The 19,327-nt window shown below is 44.2% G+C and overlaps 1 protein-coding gene across 2 annotated transcripts in view; it reads right to left on the bottom strand.

Annotated features, from left to right (window-relative positions):
- Positions 1-19,327, bottom strand: part of IL17RD (interleukin 17 receptor D) — a 65,125-nt gene that overhangs the window by 19,720 nt on the left and 26,078 nt on the right. For both annotated transcript variants that reach the window (XM_054694799.1, XM_037491351.2), the window contains exons 2-3: positions 5,829-5,886; positions 1,232-1,357 (exon numbers count right to left, since the gene is read on the bottom strand). In XM_054694799.1, the coding sequence (XP_054550774.1) occupies positions 1,232-1,357; positions 5,829-5,886 (184 nt within the window). The remainder of the gene's footprint in view (positions 1-1,231; positions 1,358-5,828; positions 5,887-19,327) is intronic.

Raw genomic sequence — 19,327 nt, forward strand, 5'->3', positions numbered from 1 at the left:
TAGAACTTCACAGAAACTGATAGAACCTGTCCAGCCACCCCCACCCAGGAAAAACACAACTTAGCCCACACTATTCCATGTTCGTTTTCCTACCAGCAGGTCATATTACTTACTTTCATTCTATAAAGAGGGAGCCAACAATTCATCAAGCCAAACCCTTACGCATTTAGCCCTAAATGGAATGACCACTTCCCTTTTATCTCAGAGTATTTCTTTATCTTTGAATGTTAAGATAATATTATTCTTGGAAAAACCACTGGGTTCAGACCCAGAAGTACTTATTCAGTGAGCCAGGCCCATGGGTCTGATCTGTCCTCCCTCTCGCTGCACTCACCTTGCCTGTACACTGGTTCTTCCAAGATTTTTAAAATCTTCTGAGCCTAGGTGTCAAAGGAGCAGGCCTGAGGCCCAGGTTCTGGTGGTAACAACAGGCATTACTTTAAGAGTGTTCTCTAGAAATAGAAGGTATGTGTGTGATTCTTATTACAAACCAGGAGGCAGTTATCTGTACTTTACACGTGGGGAAGCAGGGGCTCAGTGAGCTTTAAATGCCTCTTGTGAAAAGCAGATTCTGGGTTCAAATCCAGGCCCATCTGAATGAATGGGCCCTCCCCATGTGCCCAGCCACTCATGTGTATCACCAACTCATTTACACAGACAAGCCGACTGAACCCTCACCTGAATCTAGTCAGATAACGTGGGTTTGCTTGCCTCTGTTTTGGTTTGGTTTTTCTAGCCTGCATAGTTTAAATAAAAATTCAATTAATTACCAATATCTAAAAATTGTTGATGTCATAGTTTCTCATGAAAAGCAGGCTTTTCCTAAACTCTCACAAAATGTGCCAATGCTGTGCTTGCACATTCATGTGGCCAGAGGCCTTTGATGCTGTATGTGGAACCCATCACCAGCCTAGAGGGTCACCTGTCCCTCCACTACTGCTGAGATACAGAGGCCAAATTCTCAGTGCTGTTTATCACTCACATGCTGTTAATTTCCAAACCCAAATCTCTCTCAGTAACAGCCATGGGAACATAAGATGAGCCACAGGACACAGCACCCAGCAGTGTCAAGTCTAGCAGCAAGGCAGGAGGTGTGTCTATGTCCAAGGGAGCCTAAGGTGCACACACATCAAGGCCTGCGTGGGCCCCTGGAAGCCAAACACCTGCTTGGACCTTGCACTAGACAACGCCCACCCAGACCACCATGTGGACTCCATTTGTAGACACTTACCGAGGACCCCTGGGGACCAAAGAATGGTTACTGCTACTTGGTCGTGGCATGCATACTGACTGATGGTGATGTTCTGGGCATCAGCAATCACGTGCTTTCCCACTGGGTTCAAGTAAGTGGTGCAGTCTAGAGAGTTGGGAGAATGGGAAGAGCTGAATTTAAATTTTTATTTTTTATTTTGAAGGTCATCTTCTCAAATTACACAAAGTACACTTAGAGCTAGCCAAAACACATTCTGTTTAAAGACATGTAACATCAAAGGCTGACTAGGAAGCTGTAAGATGTTGCTGTGATTTATTTATAGCACCAGCGCCCATGGCTCCAGTTAAATACAGGTCCCTGTTAGGAGGATCATATAGTCTGGAGACTGTGTGTGTGAGTGTGTCTGGCATTAACTTTTTTACTACTATAACATTTTACCTAAATCAATCATTATTTACATCAATTCAGTTTTCACCATGAGAGAGTGATTTGAAACAAAACAAAGCTATAAATAACCTGGAGATGGTTGGTTTGTTTTTATTTTTATTTATGTATTTTTTAAGATTTCCATATATGCATACAAGAACTGGGGCACAGGCCAGAGTTTTGGGGGGTGAGAGGATTCACCAGAGACAAGAGTGGGGAACAGAACAAGCAGACTGAAATACACTGCTGAGGGGAGCAGCGGGCAAGTCAGGAGATGTCTGCTGCACCAAGCGGGTCACCTTCCTGGCTGGGAATTGAACCTGTGCTGTAGCAGCTGCGGTGAGCATAGGTTGCGTCTTAACCCCTTGAGCCACCAAGGAGGCCCCAGTTGGTTTGTTTTTGGAAGAAAGCTAGAGGGCACAGTGCCTATGGGAAAGGAACTAATAAGAGGATGTGAGCTGGAGGGGAATAATTTTCACACCAAGACTGTTAAACAATTCACTTAGAGTGCCTGCAAAAGGTACTAACCATCTTAGTGATAAAGCAAAGCACCTATACAGTTAACTGGCATCTCAAAGGTAAAATTTTTGTTCCCAAACACCATATGCTAACAAAGAGCCCCACATGGCTCAAGAAAAGATAACCACTGCTTCTTAGATTTCGTCTTAAGACAGTGCTCACTGCCACCTGTCACTGCAGCCACAACTATGTGCGCACCTGTGCCACCTGGTTCTGCTAAATACACCTTCAGAGGTCACAAGATCCTTAAAAAGGGCCAGGAGCATCCAGACATGCCTGGCAGACACCACCTCATAGTTCTCATGGTGTTTCATGTCCATATCATTCTCATTGATCAAACTTAAAACCTTTTTAGCAAGTGCTACACAAGATCTTCAGTTCCTTCAAACATCCAAACCTGCCGTGACTGCTCTGAAGTCAGTTCCTCTTTGAGGGGAAGGATTCAGGAGTTTGCCCTAAGAAGTTCAGTAAATCAGGCCTCCCCTGGTAGTGGAGCGGTTGAGAGCTGGGCTGCGAAGCTGCCTGCAGCCTCTGCAGAGCCGGTTCAATCCCAGGTCACCAGCGAGGGTGCCACATGGTGCGCAGACCTCTCCTGCCCCACCCGTTGCTCCCCTCAGCAGTGTATTTCAGCAGTCTGCCTGTTCTGCTCCCTGCTCTGGTGAATTCTCTCACCCTCCTGCGCTTCTGACTGTACCCAGTGCTTGTATAAAAAATAAATAAATAAATCTTTTAAAAAAAAGACAAACAGAAGTTCCGTAAATCTGTGACATTCCTCCCCATGTAAGTTACATTTTCCATTTTTATGACTAAGAATATCCGTTGGATATTTGAAAATCACCCAAAAATGTAAGAAAAATGTGCGTTACCCATAACCTTCCACCCTATAGAGGTAACTTTATTAACATCTAATGGCTATCTTTCCAAGTCTTTAACACATATATAATATTCCCTTCAAAATCAATTAAAGGACAGCACACATGGATTAAAATGCACCCCCCCCTTCATACTGCTTTGTGTCTAACCATGTTAGGCACGCTCCTTACTATAAACTCCATCTGCTTCAAAAATAGCTACCTCTACATTTCAATGTTACTTCTTTCAAAAAAGATGTTAATAATAAAACCAAATTCTACTTCTGATGAGAAGCCACTCTCAAAGCATTCAACATGTGTTCTCCAGGTACAGAACAGAAATTCAGAATTGGAAGGGAAAAAAATTCTTTTTAACATCTGGTTTAACACCCACACCGTACAAATGAGGAACACTGCTGCTCGAGAGACAGGCTGGGGGCTTAGGATTCTAAAGCTGCCCGGTCCATGTCCAGGGCCAGGACAGAGTGGCTCTAACCATTCTGTCCTCGCCACAGCTCATTATTAGTAACATGGTTCTGAAGTCGAGGTGTTCGGATGGCTAAAGTCTTGGTGGAGAGCATTGTCTTCCCAATACAAAAACAGACAAGAGCTCACCATGTCTATAACGCTAGAACATTTTCATGCATTGAGGTCTATAATGAGAGAAACTTTTGACTTAAACAGCTTTAGGAAAAGATGGAAGAGCAAATCATACTTTTTTCCCTTTGTTCAGAATGCCAGACTGAGCACTCTCTGGGTTTCTGTAAATGTAATTATGCAAATATAAAGTCTAAGAAATCTGAAAATGTATTACAACCTACTCAGGCATTACCCCTCAGAGCCTGAAAGAGAAATGAGACATGCGAGATGTGAAAGGAAACCAGGAAACCTATGAAATTTGGTTTTGAGTTAAAGACAAGACATTGATTTTTCTTTGCAACATTAAATGAGGAAAGAAAAAAAAATAAGACTGTACAGTCTGGTATGTTGGTGAAAACTTAGTAATTGGTTCTTAGCTATTTCTAATAGGCCCAGTGACCAATCAACTGAGCAGTAACAGAAAATTCCATGTGGAAGAGGAGTAAAGTATCTTTTTCAATGGAAAACAATGAATAAGTTTTTACAAAGCCTGGATCCAATTATTAGCGACTCTAAAGTTTTGGATTCTGGTTACAAAAAAATTACGCCCAAATGACATTTTGCCAAAATGCAACTGAGCTTCAGATGTCTCAGGAGTCAATGCGAGTTGTGAATTAAATTCTAATTAAATGTTGAAGAAACAGAAAGAAAATAATGGGTATCAATATGTGAGCCAAATATTTAGTCCCATGAAGAAAACTAAGATACTTTTAAGTTTTACAGGTATAGATCCCTTTTCAGAAAATCCCATATTAAATTAGAGATGCAAATACTTGTTTGCAGCTGACTGGAAAATTCTGAACTCTTGGAAGTAATATAAGATCAGCCAGGACCAAGAGCACATATTAGAAATTAACTTTCTAAAAAAAAAAAAAAAAGAAATTAACTTTCTAACTCAAATAAAGATCCCTTACACATGTCTCTACTTAGCTGAACCAAGTATCACGGACCTGCAAATCGTTCATTAGCATTACTGCATTTAGCCAGAACATGCACAGACAACTAACAAAATGTCTGAGTGTCACAATGTAAGCCCTCAATGGTTAACTAGAAATACCCAACTGTGAATCTAACACACATATTTGTATGTTAAAATTGTTAGATTGTACATATGACCTCAAATACCCTGCTTTAGCAGTTGTCATTCCAGAGACCTCAATGTGACCTATGCTCTTGGATTTGTAACCCTCTGCAGAAGATGAATTCAATGTCAGGAGTCACTATGAGTCCTGCCTCCTCTTGTCAACATTTTTACTTACAAATTATGCCTCATAAGGCTCAAATGATCACAGTTCAGTTTAGCCAGAAGAAGTTACACCTCCTTAAGACAAAAGGCCAAAAAGGCACTCGTATTTCAACTGTAGCTGAAATAACTTCTAATATTAACACCTATCAATTAATGAATGCACACCACAGAGTAGGCCATCAAGTTGAGCAGTCACAACCATCACCTCACTAAAGTCTCCAAATGATTCTGAGAAAGAAATTAATCTTTATTTTCTATAATGAGAAAACTGACACTGGGAAAAATTAAGCCCTCTTCCATGTTCCGACAACTGATAGGTGAAGGTTGGGGCTAAAACCCAGGCCTAAGTCAGGATAGCTAACTGGAGACCTTTAGGCCAATCTGGGACACAAATTCACATGGCCTACTTTGTATGCCTGAAAACTTGAAACTAAATGCCAATATTAAAAAATGCAAATCTCCTACTTTCTTGGAAATCACATCTGGCTATGCTCAGGGAACTCCTCGAAACCACAATGAGCTGGAACAGGGAAGCCAGCGTTCCCTTCTGAGCAGACATGGGCTCTCCAGTGTGCCACAGTCCCCACCACTCCCTAGCACCCTGCACATGAGTAGCTTTGCTGATCTGTTCACTGCTAGGCTCTATGGGCATCTGCATTTGTTCTTAAGGAAATGACTAGGCCCTGGGGAAATCAAAGGAGGTCTCTACACAGAACATCTCTGAATACTATGGCGGACACTTGACCTGTTCATACTCCCTGTCCATATTTGAATGGCTTAATTGAGATTAAGCCACTTTAGCTCTGTTGACAAAACTGAGGAGGTTCTGAAAATTCCACCTTCAGGACCTGCAGTGGCCCTGACTACGCATGACTGTTGTAGGTTTTGAACCACTAAAGGGCTCCATTCTTTGGCGGTCAGGCCAGTTACTTACTGTCATATCTGAAGGTGATGTTGTGCAGCCCGCTGTTTCTGCTGGCCGACCCCACTCCCTATGGGAAAACAAGAGAACACGATGAGGAGTGAAGCCAATTTGCTTTTCCAGCACACATCCCCATGCAGTAAAAACACACACATGACTGTAGAGACCCAGGGTCATGCCAGTCACTGAGCAACATCTATTGCTCTTTCCACGCCGCTATGTTCTCACCCACCACCCTGACACTCCACTTCCCCTCTGCTGCCAAACTCCCTCGAGCCCAGGAGATTCCTAACTGCCAGGCCATGGGAATCATGAGTACCCACTTCCCTTAAGACAAAAGGAGCAGGCTGTTCTGTGTTTGGGGGTTAAATAATAATTCATTAACAGTAAAATTGGGAGAGAGACCACAGCTGCCAGCTGGAGCACTTCCAGTTGGATCTGCTTTGAGGGCTGATTGGTTGTAAAACTCGCCTACCAGACACTCTTATCCAAAAGTACTATTAAGCCACGACAGATAGGCAATTCCTCAAGTCTAAGGAAACAGGTTTCTCCTTCCAAGACCAGGAATGAGTGTGGGAATAAGCCGTTACTTTTAATGAGAAAATTCCTCACTGCATCCGTACCTATGCTTGGAATATATAGGGTGGGTCATAAAAGATAGAGGAAAAAAAACTTTTAAAAGTCTAACGCTAAGTCGTGGTGATGTGGCTGTTAGCCATCTGCACTCTTAATAACAGGGATAACAACTCCACCAGACTTCCCACTTTAATTACAGCATCCACAAAGGGAGTCCCAGAATCCTCCCACTAACCCACCTTTTCCTAACCCACTACTTATCCAGCATGGGAACTAATTGCTACAGATCTACTGACTCTTACTTCACTGTTTCTGTAATAATCTGCAAATGTGCCAGTCAGTATTAATTGCAGAATTCTCCAAAATATGTCAATTCTGAAATGCTAAATGATGGGAAAATATTCTAACCACACAGCTAAAGTTTCCACTCAACAAGAGGGATGGTGGGGAAAACCATATGCTGCAGGCCTGGTATTTAATGGGTAATTGTTACACTGAGACACAATGTTGCAGAACACTTCTGATGGGGCCCACTGTCTCCCCCCACAACCCCAGCATATCCATATGCTACAGGCATGTTCACACTGCTTATTCTGGAGCCAGGCACGCCCACTGAAACTGGATCCTTGAGCTCAGATAAACACAGACCTTAGAAAAGCACAGCTGTGCAGATAAGTACACACACACACACACCATTCTGTGCTCGCTTCGGCAGCACATATACACACACACACCATTCTAATTAAAGTGAGGAATGAGCAGTAACAGGACATCTAAATCAACATGGTACACTAGCCCATGATCTACTGAGACTCCCCTTCTTCAGGGTTTCCTCCTTTCAGTCTCCCTTTCCCACATACACAAGATTCCAGAATGTTGCTATATTATTAAAATCCTCTTAAATTATTAAAAGCCTTCTTAAATCCTTAGGGATGAGGCCACAGTCTGTGCAACTGGAGGATGCCCAGCTTCTGGATGGCCAAGACCATAATAACACAAGCAGACATGAGACCAGGAGGAGACAGTGCAATGTCCCCACAAACCCACAGTCCAAGACATCTGCAACGTATACTCTCCTCCCCTACAAACCTCCAGGACATAAAACCGGGCCTCCCTGGTGGCACAAGGGGTTAAGTCTCAGCACTATGAAGCTATGAGGAGCCACTGCAGCACAAGTTCGATCCCTGGCCAGGGAGGTGACCCACATGGCGCAGCAGACCTCTCCTGTCTCGCCCACTGCTCCCCTCTGTAGTGTATTTCAGTAGATCTGCCTGTTCTGTTATCCACTCTGTCTCTGTTGAATCCTCTTACCCCTGCACCTCTGGCCTACACCCCAGTTCTTATATGCATAAGTAAATAAATCCTTGGGGGGGAAAAATGCACCATCTATTATGAGCCAGATGTTACATTAGTAATGGTGATGAGTAGATGAGTAAAACAGCCACTATCCTTGCCCTCAGGCAGGAAGCAGCATGAAGCTCCTTCTTTCAATGAATAGGGACTGGTTACAAGGATCACACCCTGGGCATACAGACCAATCTCAGATCATACCCTGGCCTTCCAAGAACCTTCAGTGTATAAGGCCAGGAAAAGTCTATGTAGGCAGAGTTAAAGAGCCAGCCATAAATAAGAATACAGTGTATTAAATGCATCAAGGCAGTACCTCGGTAAGGATGAACCATGGGCAGGGATAACACATGAACCTTACAAGAGTTAAGGATAATTAGCAGAGTGAAGAGGAAAGGGAAGTGTCATGAAGGGAAACAGAGGTGCAATTTAGAGTCCAAGACAAAGACCTTCCTCCTTCCATTCTCCAGCTGGTGACCAAAGGCAAATCAAGTCTAAGCTGTTTGAAAAAAATATCCCTCATGATTCTCACCTTGGAAGGGCACTTGAGAAAGATCCTGTGAAGCCATATAAAGGAAGCACTTTCCAAAAAGGAAACATTCTGAGACATGTTAAGATTGTGGGCCAATCACCTTACTAGCATGACTTTGACAACTTATTATTTTGTTCTTACTTCGCTTACATTTCTATTGTAACATGTTTTCTAGCAGGTATTTCTTGGATACTTACAATGCACAATGCATTGTGGAAAGGAAGTCAAGGCAGTGTGATGTGCTATATTCTGCATGCAAGAACCTAAATCCCTCTAATTAATCCCTACTTCTGCTGATGTAGATGCAAAGTGGGAATTCTAATTCCACAGAAAATCCAACACCAAGATTTTGTGGCCATCAACGCCTGACAATAGGAGTTAGAATTGAAAGACACCATCGCCAGGACCATCTCTTGTGTGCGCTGTAAAAACCTTTCACTCTGGAAGGGGCGGAAGCCCCCCAGAGCCATGGTGTGCCCAGGCCAGTTCACAGAGCACTGTTTTCTTTATACTTTCTAGCAGAATAACCTTGCCCCAGTCCCCTAAACATGTCCACATCATTACCCCCATGAATGCATTACTTTGTAAAGCAAAAGGAGCTATGTAGATGTGAAACGTTTTAAGAATTCTGAGATGAGGAATTATTCTGAATTATCTGGGTAGCCCAATGTAATCACAGGGTCCTTATAAGAGGACAGGAAGGTCAGAGTTAAGAGGGGATATGACAATGTAAGCAGAAAGCAGAGAAAGAGAGAGACAGACATTGCTTTAATTGATTTATGCTACTGGTTTTGAAGATGGAGGAAGGCAGAACTAGAGTCAAGAAATACAGGTGGCTTTTAGATGGTGAAAAAGGCAAGGAATGGACTTTCCCCTAGAACCTCCAGAAGGAGCCAGCCCTTGCCAACATCTTGATTTTAGCCCGTAGGACTAGTTTTGGAATTCTGACTTTATGATTACAAACGCATACTGTTTTAAGACACTAGGTTTGTGGCTAAGTTGTTAGAGCATCAATTAAAAGCTGATGCACTCTTAGATCATTTCAGTTGCAATATGATGAAATGTTTCTTGGTGTCACATACATGACACATGCTGCCACCCTCCCACTGCCACACCCAGGGCACACCAGTCATTTGTCCCTGGACTTTCCCACACCAACCTCTGGCAGCCCAGAACACTGACCCATCAAAGATAATGCATGAGATTTTTCCATCCTGGATACAGGCTTCCATGAGCAAGTCTGGGGGCTCATCTGGAGTTGAAATTAACAGAATGGGCTTTGAAGTTGAGCAGATGTGTGTTCAAATCCCCCACTTTCCAACTGGATGTGACCTTGGGCAAATTTCTAAACTTTTCTGAACCTCATTTCCTTGGGCTATATATAAAATACTTGAATACAATCTCCTGCAAACAAATGGTGTAAGGACTTTGTGAGATGTCATATATCAAGTGCAGCATCTGACATGTAATGAAAAGGTTACTTCATACTCAGAAGAGTAAAATTTCTGAGAAATCTCCTGCTTTAATAAACAAGATCAGAGTTATGCTAAAAAGGGGAGATGCAGAAGGCAGCAAACAAGCCAATTTCCTGAGGGGTCCTTGGGGATCTGTGCAATGTGAAGGCATGGACTTCCCTGAGCAACAGTTCAAATCCAGCTCCAAAATATCTCAACTGCAATTTTGCAAAAAAGTGCATCTTGAAAAAAGCTGATCACAGCTGATCACAGCACCCCCTCTGCCACTTGAAGGCAGCTACAGTAAGGCATAAACAAGACTATCTTTAAATCAATGAAGGAACTTTCAGAAAGCTGGCAATGTTTTAGTGCTCAGCACAAGGTAGCAAGGAGGCATTAACCAGCACATCATGGAACATGTCCTACTGATGGTCAGGTGGGAACCAGGCGGCTCAATGACTCCAGCTCTGATATGTGCTCTGATTGAGCTGGATGGGGGGACGCTGACAGAATAATGGCCAACGTAACCACCCCCTCAAATGCTTGCCCTCCCGTGCTGGACCTGACACAATTTTCTGCCTGAATGAATGAATAAGCCAGGTAGCATATAAAGTGAGTCCAGAGGACCTGACTTGGCATGACTAGGTGACTTAGAACCAGTGTCCACACTAAAAGAAGACAGATAAGGCAACTTACAAAGCTGGTCTTCAGGAAACAATTCCAAGTTGTAGCTACTACACTCATTTTAACATTTAATGAGCTGATAACTAAGAATACTTGTTTGCTGCCCATTATTTAAAAACTATAAATGCCAATGCTGTGGCCTCAGGGTGTCACAGTCTTAGTTAATTAGCCACCCCCATTTGCTGCACTAACTGGCGGTGTTTAATTTGTTTCACTGTGAGGTAAGAAGCAAGCCCCAGGTGCCTGGAGTTCTGCTATGGTGAGCAGGGCCGGAAGCAGAGAATGGGAGCATAATGGAGAAAACATCTTTTACTCAGGAAGAGGAGTGGGGGGGGGGGGAGAGAAGGGAAGAATAACCTTTAAGTGTGTTAAAGGAATAAAATTCAAAGGCCAAAGCCTACACCATGCTCCACCCACATGGCAAAGAAGCAAAGGCCTGACACAAAGACACCACAGGGCAGGACCCACACAGAGCTACCACATCAGCCAGAGCAGGCCAGAGGGGACATCAGACAGCCAATTTCCTGAGGGGTCCTTGGGGATCTGAGCCACATGAAGGCACCAGCTTTCCAGAGCAACAGTTCCAATCCAGCTCTAAAACATCTTAACTGCCATTTTGGAAAAATGCATTTTGAGAAAAACTGATCACAGCTGATCACAGCACCCCCCTCTGCCACTGGAAGGCGGGCCTACAGTAAGGCATAAACAAGACTGTCTTCAAATCAGTGATGGAAATTTCAGGAAGCTGGCAATGTTTTAGAGAACTGAATTTGGGTGAAAATTTATTTATTTATTTTTTAAGAGAGGCATGTTTTATTTATTTATTTATTTGTTTATGCATGCACTGGGTACAGTCAGAAGCATGGGAGGGTGACAGAATTCACCAGAGCCAGAGCGGGGAGCAGAGCAGGCAGAAGGACCGAAGTACACTGCTGAGGGGAGCAGCGGGTGGCAGGAGAGGTCTGCGCGCCATGTGGGACCCTCCTCCGGTGGCCGGGGAGCAGCCGGGGATCAAACCGGCACTGCAGAGGCCGCGGGCAGCTTCGCAACCCAGCGCTCAACCGCTGCGCCACCAGGGAGGCCCTGGGTGAAAATTTAAATAGGAGCATTCATCTGAGAGGATGGGTTTTTTTAAAGGTGAAATGAATATACAGTGCCAACCATATATTCTATTTTTCCACAGCCTTTCCTTCATCTTGGGTTGCCACTGTGTCAGTGAGGCTGCAATGATAGCAGACAGCTCCGTGAGGCTTAAAATGGACAACAGGACTGATGTCTTGCCTGTGACTAGTGGACAAGGTGAGGGCACGAGGCAGAGAATGGAGTCCATTTACCCCTTGCAGGCTTAGATGGTTTCATAAACAAAGGCAGATACCTCTTTCTTCAGTTCAAATCTTTAACTTTAAAAAAGAAGTCTGCAAAGGCAGAGGAGCCCCAGGTGATGTAAGCCAAGGAAAATGCTGGCAAACCCAAAACACAAGGAAAATAAATCAGAAAGCCAGCTTGGGCCTGGATCTATTCAAGATATTTGCTCTACATTCCCAGAAGCTGTTCTCTTTCACTCTCCATCTACATGCAACCTTCTTCAGAAATCAAAGGTGCCAGCCAGCTGTCTGATTTGGGGAGGTGAGGTCTTGGATGTCGAATGGGGAACACACAAGCTCTGGGGGAGTGCCGGTGGGTTCCCACCAGCAATTACCATGTCGGCCCAAAAAGACCCAGAGATCTTAAGCTAATTAGAGAGATTTGCTAGGAGGTAGGAAATCACTACTCCAAAGCATCGCCTGTGCACCAGACCAAAGCCGTAATCATGATTCATCTCTGACATGTTGCTAATCAGCACACACATGTTCCTAATTTCACGCTCCCCAAAGGAGAGCTGAAGGGACAATTGTTTGAGCTCTAACATGGAGTCGACCCATGCCAAGTTACCATGTGTCCTGCTTATCAAACTGAAAGCTCTAGTTTTCATATAAGCTTCTTTTCACTATCTACTGCTGTCCCAACCCAACCCTCATCCCCAAGGATATCCATTCACTAAAGATAAGGACATGTTACAGCATTTATGAGTTCCTCGGACAGCAACTTTTGTTTTTAATAGAAATATAACTGATATGTAACACTGTGTGTAACTCGAAGGTATACAACACTTTGATTCAATATATTTATACGCTGCAATATGATAGCAACCTCCTAAACAGTGGTGGCCTAAATGGAATTTAATATATTTTAAAATGTCCTTCTCTGCTCCAGACTTCATGATTTCCTTATTGCTCTGCCACTGGAACATGCACGTGCAGTTAAACCCCAGACAGAGCAAAACACACACACACAGAGTTGACTTTTCCCCTTGTGTTTAAAAACAAAACAAAACAAAGCCCTGCAGCCTCCCTAGTTTTCACAAAGCAAAAGACCAAGTACTTTTTCCAATTAGTTTATTAAGGTTCTGGGCTGCGTGCTCTCCTGTGGCTGATACTCACAAATAGACAGGATTGTTCCATTTTTCCAATTCTCAAAACATTAAAGGCAAGCTATAAAACATGCCTCTGAATGGAGAGCCAGACCTTTCCCCTCCCTACACACACCACTCCCATCCACTCAAATGAGAACCGCATGTTAGAGAACTGGCATCTTTAAGGTAACAGTCAACCCATCTGCAGTTTTAAAAGCACACAGACAACTTGCAGACACAGATTAACTGGTTTTCTGTAAATACTGGGTATGAAGAGGAAGCAAACAACCAACTAAACACCCACCCAGCAAATCAGCTACTGGCTGGCTCTTGCTGAACTGTTAAAGGTGGTTACAAAGATTTCATTCCAGAAGCCCTAGAAAGTACCTCTGTGAGAGGGCAAAATAGTGATTAGACAAGAAGAAAACTTAAAGCTATAAACATGATTGTTATGCCTAAGCTCAGAGGAAATGTTCGGATCAAAACAAAACTACTAATAAAAAGCCTTAGGACCACACAGCGAGTGTGCACTGAATTGTGCCGACTTCAAATACCGTTTCCAAGGCCTGGGGATGGAGTCTCCAAATACTATATCACATCTGGAATTCTGCTTTTACAGCACAAATGCCTGCAGATGTGGGGGATTGTGATGTTGCCATGGAGACCGGGCCTTCTCCCGCCAGGCAGGTCCCCAGCACACCCCACACATGTGCCTCCTTCAAGGTGGATTTCACATATTGGAAATTATGGAAGAATATGCCCTTTTAGGTTTTAGTGCTAATCGAAACATCACAGGCTATGCTAAGAAAGCAAGGTGACTTCTTCTGTCAGCCTATTATTTCTGTCCACATGGTGGTCTTGGACAGAAAAACCTCCTTAAAATAACATAGGGAAGTAGCAAGTCAACATTAGACCTCTTTTCAAAAGTTATTTGTGGCTTTCCCCTATTCCTCTAGAAGGGAAAAGGGCTTCAAGCATCCTTTCTAAGCGCTCCTGTTCGTTGGCTGCAAAAACCCAACTGAGTTGACCTGTGTTCGCTCTTGTCTCCCACTACCTGCAGGAGGGACAGGACACAGCCTCCCAGGTCACTTCAGATTATTGCAAAGGAGCCACAATTGCCATTCAGGCAGACAAGCCACAGCAGGGGCCCTTCACTTTGTTGATGATTTTGTCATTGTGAAAGGGAAAGGGTTTCTGGAACCTAAAGGAGAGTCCGGAGAGAAATATTCTGTACCCAATTTCCCACAGAAACATCTCTTACACAGTTTGAAGGTATTCCCAAAGTTCTCAGAGGCCAAGGAAGACTTCACAGGCCCAGGTCCAAAGCCATGGCTGCTCAGTCATTAGGAATCCAGACTCTACTTAGAAATGAGTGGGTGCATCTCAGCCTCCCTATTCCTGTACGATTCAATGTCTTCACCTGATCCCTGAAAGTGCCAATTAGGATATACACTCCATAATGTAAATCCCCCACCCCTTGGCTGTTGGCAAGGTGCCCCCCAGCCCTGGCAGTCCTCATCCCAGTGCAGTTCTACCTCCCTAGAAGTCCAATGGCCTCAACAGTGGCTAAGACCCTTATCCGGGCCTCCCTGGTGGTGCAAGGGTTAAGACGCAACCTATGAGGCTGTCCACGGCCACTGCAACACGAGTTCGATTCCAGGCCGGCCAGGGAGCAACCCACATGGCACAGCAGACCTCTCCTGACTCACCTGCTGCTCCCCTCAGCAGTGTACTTTGGTCAATCTGCCTGTTCTGTTCCCCACTCTGTCTCTGGTGAATCCTCTCACCACACCACAACCCCCCCCCCACTGCATCTCTGGCCTGTACCCCGGCCCGTGTATGCATAAATAAATAAATATTTTTTTAAAAAAGACCCTTATCTCTCTTTCCTCAAGAACATTATCCTTTCAGTTTTAACTAGAACATTCTAAGTCAAAGAAACAGTTAACATCTTCCCCTTCCCCTCAATGTATAGCTGCCTTTTTGCAAAGTATGGCATTTCCCAGAAGATTCCTGGGAAAAGGAGGGAATCCAGTGGCCTAGAGGTAATGAACAGTTACTAAGTCCCCTGGGCAGATGGGGGGCGGGAGGGGGGGGGGTGGAGAGAGGGGGCGGTGGTCAATGTGACCTACTGATTGAATCATTTCCATTTAGGTTCTTGGATACCACATCCCAAATCTACCCTTTTCCCCCACTACCCCCTTCCCAATGCAGCCAGGGTTTGTAAATGTGCACGAGCCTGCTTCTAGTCACACCAAAAAAGGGAGGAAAAAAAGGCACCAGGAAGTCAGCAGTGCTGGCTCCAGGTGTTAACACTTAGCGCATCCTGCCCAGCCCCCTCCAGCTTGAGGCTGGCGGCCTGGGAGCCGGACACAGCAATTAAAGGCCCTTCCCGAGCTGGAAGCCTTTGTCCCCTCACTAACATCATTAGTGTCTGACTTCCTGTGCACAACGGGGCCTCCCGGGGAGGGGGGCAATCCCCGGCTGACCGGGGCAGGGCATTAGACTTCCTTTGTCAAAGACCCTCAAATGTTAACAAGCATGTGAACAAGCTTCTCCTCCCTACCCCCTCCCGCCTCCCCCGCACCCCTCCACTTGCCCACGCCTCCAGTCTACCAAACACTGGGGGGTAATTCTCAACTGGCTTGGTTCTCCCTGGGACTTGTAGGAGTCTGAGTACTTGAAGGCAAAATCAAGTCTCCTAGAGCCAGTCCCCTAGCAGCATGCCACTCCCATTGACCCAGTGGCCCTGTCATAGAGGCTGTCACTTGTCCTGCATCCACTAGGGTTAAATGTACAAAGGTGAAGTTGCTGAAAGAAAGTCCAGGCTGTGCAACACCCAGCCCAGTGCCCCTGTGAAGAGAGGTGCATTGCAGCATGCTCATGGCCAGAGCAGGATGGTTTCTAGATGCAAGAATGTGCTGAAGATTTAAGTAATAGCTGTGAGACCTTCCAACACTGATCAGACCTGAAGATGGGAGGTGGGAGAGGGTATGTGAGTTGCTCTATAGCTGCAATCCTAGTGTCACTATCAGCAACGCTATCACCACCGGGTCCAAATCACTAAAATTCTTTCATTTACTCCTCCTACCACCGAAAAGAAGGTCTCAATTTTTTATTGGGGACACAGATGTCTTTGAGATTTTGGTGAGCGAGCATGGCAATGTGCATGCACTCAAGTTTGCAGACAGTATTTCAGGAAACTTCTGGACCCCTGAAATCCAACCAGGCCTGTCACCTGCCTGCCTTATCAATAGTTTGATAGAGTAATGTCAGATCTGTAGGAGGACACCAAGAATGGTTAATGACCCAAGGGGAATTTTGGCAACTAAAAGCAAAATTTAAAGGGAGAGGGAAGTGGTTGGAAGAAAGATGTCAGTTTTTAACAGGAGAACTCTGGATTAATGCCTTAAGGTAATTCTTCATAGGCAGTATTTGTTACAATGCAGTCACTGAACACTTGTCCAAGATATTGGTACTTTACAAAGTAGCAACATAAAAAGCAATGATTTCTGTTTTTACAACAAACGAGGCCATTAAGAGAGATGCTTCTATCACTTTTAAGATCACAGGTGACAGCAGTCAGTCAAGTTTCACTGAGACAAGTTAAAAAATATACTTGATGTGGCTAATATCTTTCCCTGATATTCATGGGGAGAAACAAGCTCATAACATCCAGAAGATGGAGAGAACAGCTGATTTTCCCACTCAGCTGCCTTTGCAGGCTGGTGTTTGTGGTCAACACACAAAATTGGGTTAGGTTTTGGATATATTTTAAAATATTTGCTCAAGAGCCACTAAGGACAATAATCTAAAACTACCAATTTTCCAAAATGAAGAATCTGTGGCTTTGACTTCTACTGCAGACAAACCTAAACTCATTCAAGCTTCATAAATAAAATGTTGATAGACAGCAGAAAAAGGACAGCATTGCCTCCATAATGCCTAGTCCCCCCACAAGTTTTGATGAACCTTACAAGTTTCAAAGGGTAAATCATTTCACTATGGGCTTTGCCTTTTACCTTCTGCCAAACTAGTTTTAAAATCGCAGGCACTAGGAAGGATATATTCAAACTCTCATGATCCCTGCAACTTTACTTCTCCCCATTTCTTGGATGGAAGCCAGCAGTCTGCCCTGAAACTATGAGCAATAAATCTAGAAGACTCTCTTCCCTAATTTCCCAATGATACCACATGGAATTCCCATTAAAGTAAATGCATGCAAACACACACACAAAATGACATACTAATTAAATCATTGTGTGATTTAGTCCAGGAAATAATTGTGTTTGCCAAGAAGTATTCTGTATTCAGTTTTGTTTTAATTTCCCTGAACAGCTGAAATGTCATTCTGAGAAGGAGGGCAAAGAATGATGTAAAAACGAAGTATCAATGTCTTGGTGAATTTCAGATTTCGTTAAATATTCCTTGTGGGTGAAGGAGCAGTGTGGCATTCTGAGAAATTAGTCTCCCTGTCTCCTTCTTAAAGGGCTGGCATGGATTGGTACAGAGAGGCAAACTCGCAAGCAAATTCACATGAAGCAGACAGGGCAAATGGACAGCAGGTAGGAGCACACCTCCCCCTGATGAAGTGGCCCTAGTGGTGAGTCCTACTCCTCTCCCTTGTGGCCTGACGCAAGCAAATGGCACCCTTGAGCAGGAAGAAACCAGTAAGTCTCCTTCTCTTCAGTAGGCTTCCCAGGAGGAATGTTTACAATAGCAAAACAACAGGGTGAAAATAACATTTTGTCATGAAATTAAGGAGAAACAGACTTATCACAAAAAAGATTAAAAGCAGTGATAAAATGTTTTTAAAAGGTAGGAGAGGCCTAAAAGTTCTGGCTAAAATGACTTTAAACTAAGGAAGAGGCGCTAGGTCATTGTGAGGCCAAGTTGTCTGGCCAGCAGCCCTGCTTTTGTGGAACACAGAGCCTGGTACATTCCCAGGAGTGCTGAGGAGGAAAAGCCCAGACAAGCAGCTGGCCCCAGACACCAGGGCTGAGGGGTAGGAGGCTGGGCAGAGGCCATGTCCGTCCACTATTTACTCCACTGCCCATAAGGGGTGGATCTTCAGTGATCCTCAAGTAGATTCCTTAAAACTGGAGTTTCAAGTTTCTAGGAAAATTGTAGGCTTTTCTTTTGAAGGGGGCTTTATTATTTTTATAAATATAACAAATTGAAAAAAAGAAAAATAAAGTACAGAAAAGAATATGATCATCCTCCCTGGTCAGCTATACTGTATTATATACTTCAAAATTGCTATACAGATCTTAAGGTTCCCACCACACACACACACACACACACACACACACAAATTATGTGACGTGATAGAGGTGTTACGATAAGACAGTGGTTATCATATTGTGATATGTTAAGTGTATAGTCTCAACATGCTTATACCTTAAAGGTACACAACATTATGTGACAATTATATCTCAATTAAAAAAAGACAATAAGGAAATGCTCCCCAAATCTCCTCTCTCCATCCCACTAAAGATTCTTCATGGCTATTTCTATTGCATGAAGCACACTGTGATTTGGCATAATTTAGATCTTAACATACAGAACATCTGCTGTGCTCTCTCTCCACCAGCTATTAGTAAGTGTAGTTCATTTTGGGAGAGCCATGTGGAACCAATGGGAGAAATAACAAAAAGAATACTAACAGGGTGAGAACTAGGATTACTGGGCCAACTTCTTTGTAAAGGCCCAGCCAGCTCTAACTATCCATCATTTCCTACAAAAGAAAGCAGTATTATTAAAAAGAGTAAAGCAGGCACTTTCACCTGTTCTAAAGCTGGCTGCATCCATGGAAAGGGAACCCCGGGGAGATGTGAGGGAGAAGGCTGCTCGGCGCACAGTGCGCGCGTGCTGATGCTTCTGTAGATTGCCCGCTGATGTGGTGATCCTGAGTGCTGTTCTTTAGGACAACCAAATCACTATCTATCTATATACATATATATATTTTTTAAAGATTTTATTTATTTATTTATTTATTTATACAAGCACTGGGTACAGTCAGAAGCGCAGGAGGGTGAGAGAATTCACCAGAGCCAGAGCGGGGAGCAGAACAGGCAGAAGGACCGAAGTACACTGCTGAGGGGAGCAGCGGGCGGCAGGAGAGGTCTGAAACGCCATGTGGGACCCTCCTCCAGTGGCCGGGGAGCAGCCGGGGATCGAACCGACACCACAGAGGCTGCGGGCAGCCTCGCAACCCAGCGCTCAACTGCTGCGCCACCGGGGAGGCCCATCTATATATTTTTTAAATTGCACCAGTATAGGGGATTTTGTGATTAGTTGACTGGTCTCGTTGTACATAACAGAACTGTGTAAAATTAAGAGGGAAACTATGGCATGTCCAGAAAGAGCTGGGCGCGTCCTGCCTGTAATCACATTACAGCCGGTAGAAGCTAGTGGCTTCAGCACTGAGGCAGGCAGCTGGAAGGACACCAGTGCAGAGCAAGTG

This window comes from Talpa occidentalis, unplaced genomic scaffold (genome assembly GCF_014898055.3).
Source record: "Talpa occidentalis isolate TD23 unplaced genomic scaffold, MPIMG_talOcc4v2.1 talOcc4.10, whole genome shotgun sequence".
Lineage (NCBI taxonomy): Eukaryota > Metazoa > Chordata > Mammalia > Eulipotyphla > Talpidae > Talpa > Talpa occidentalis.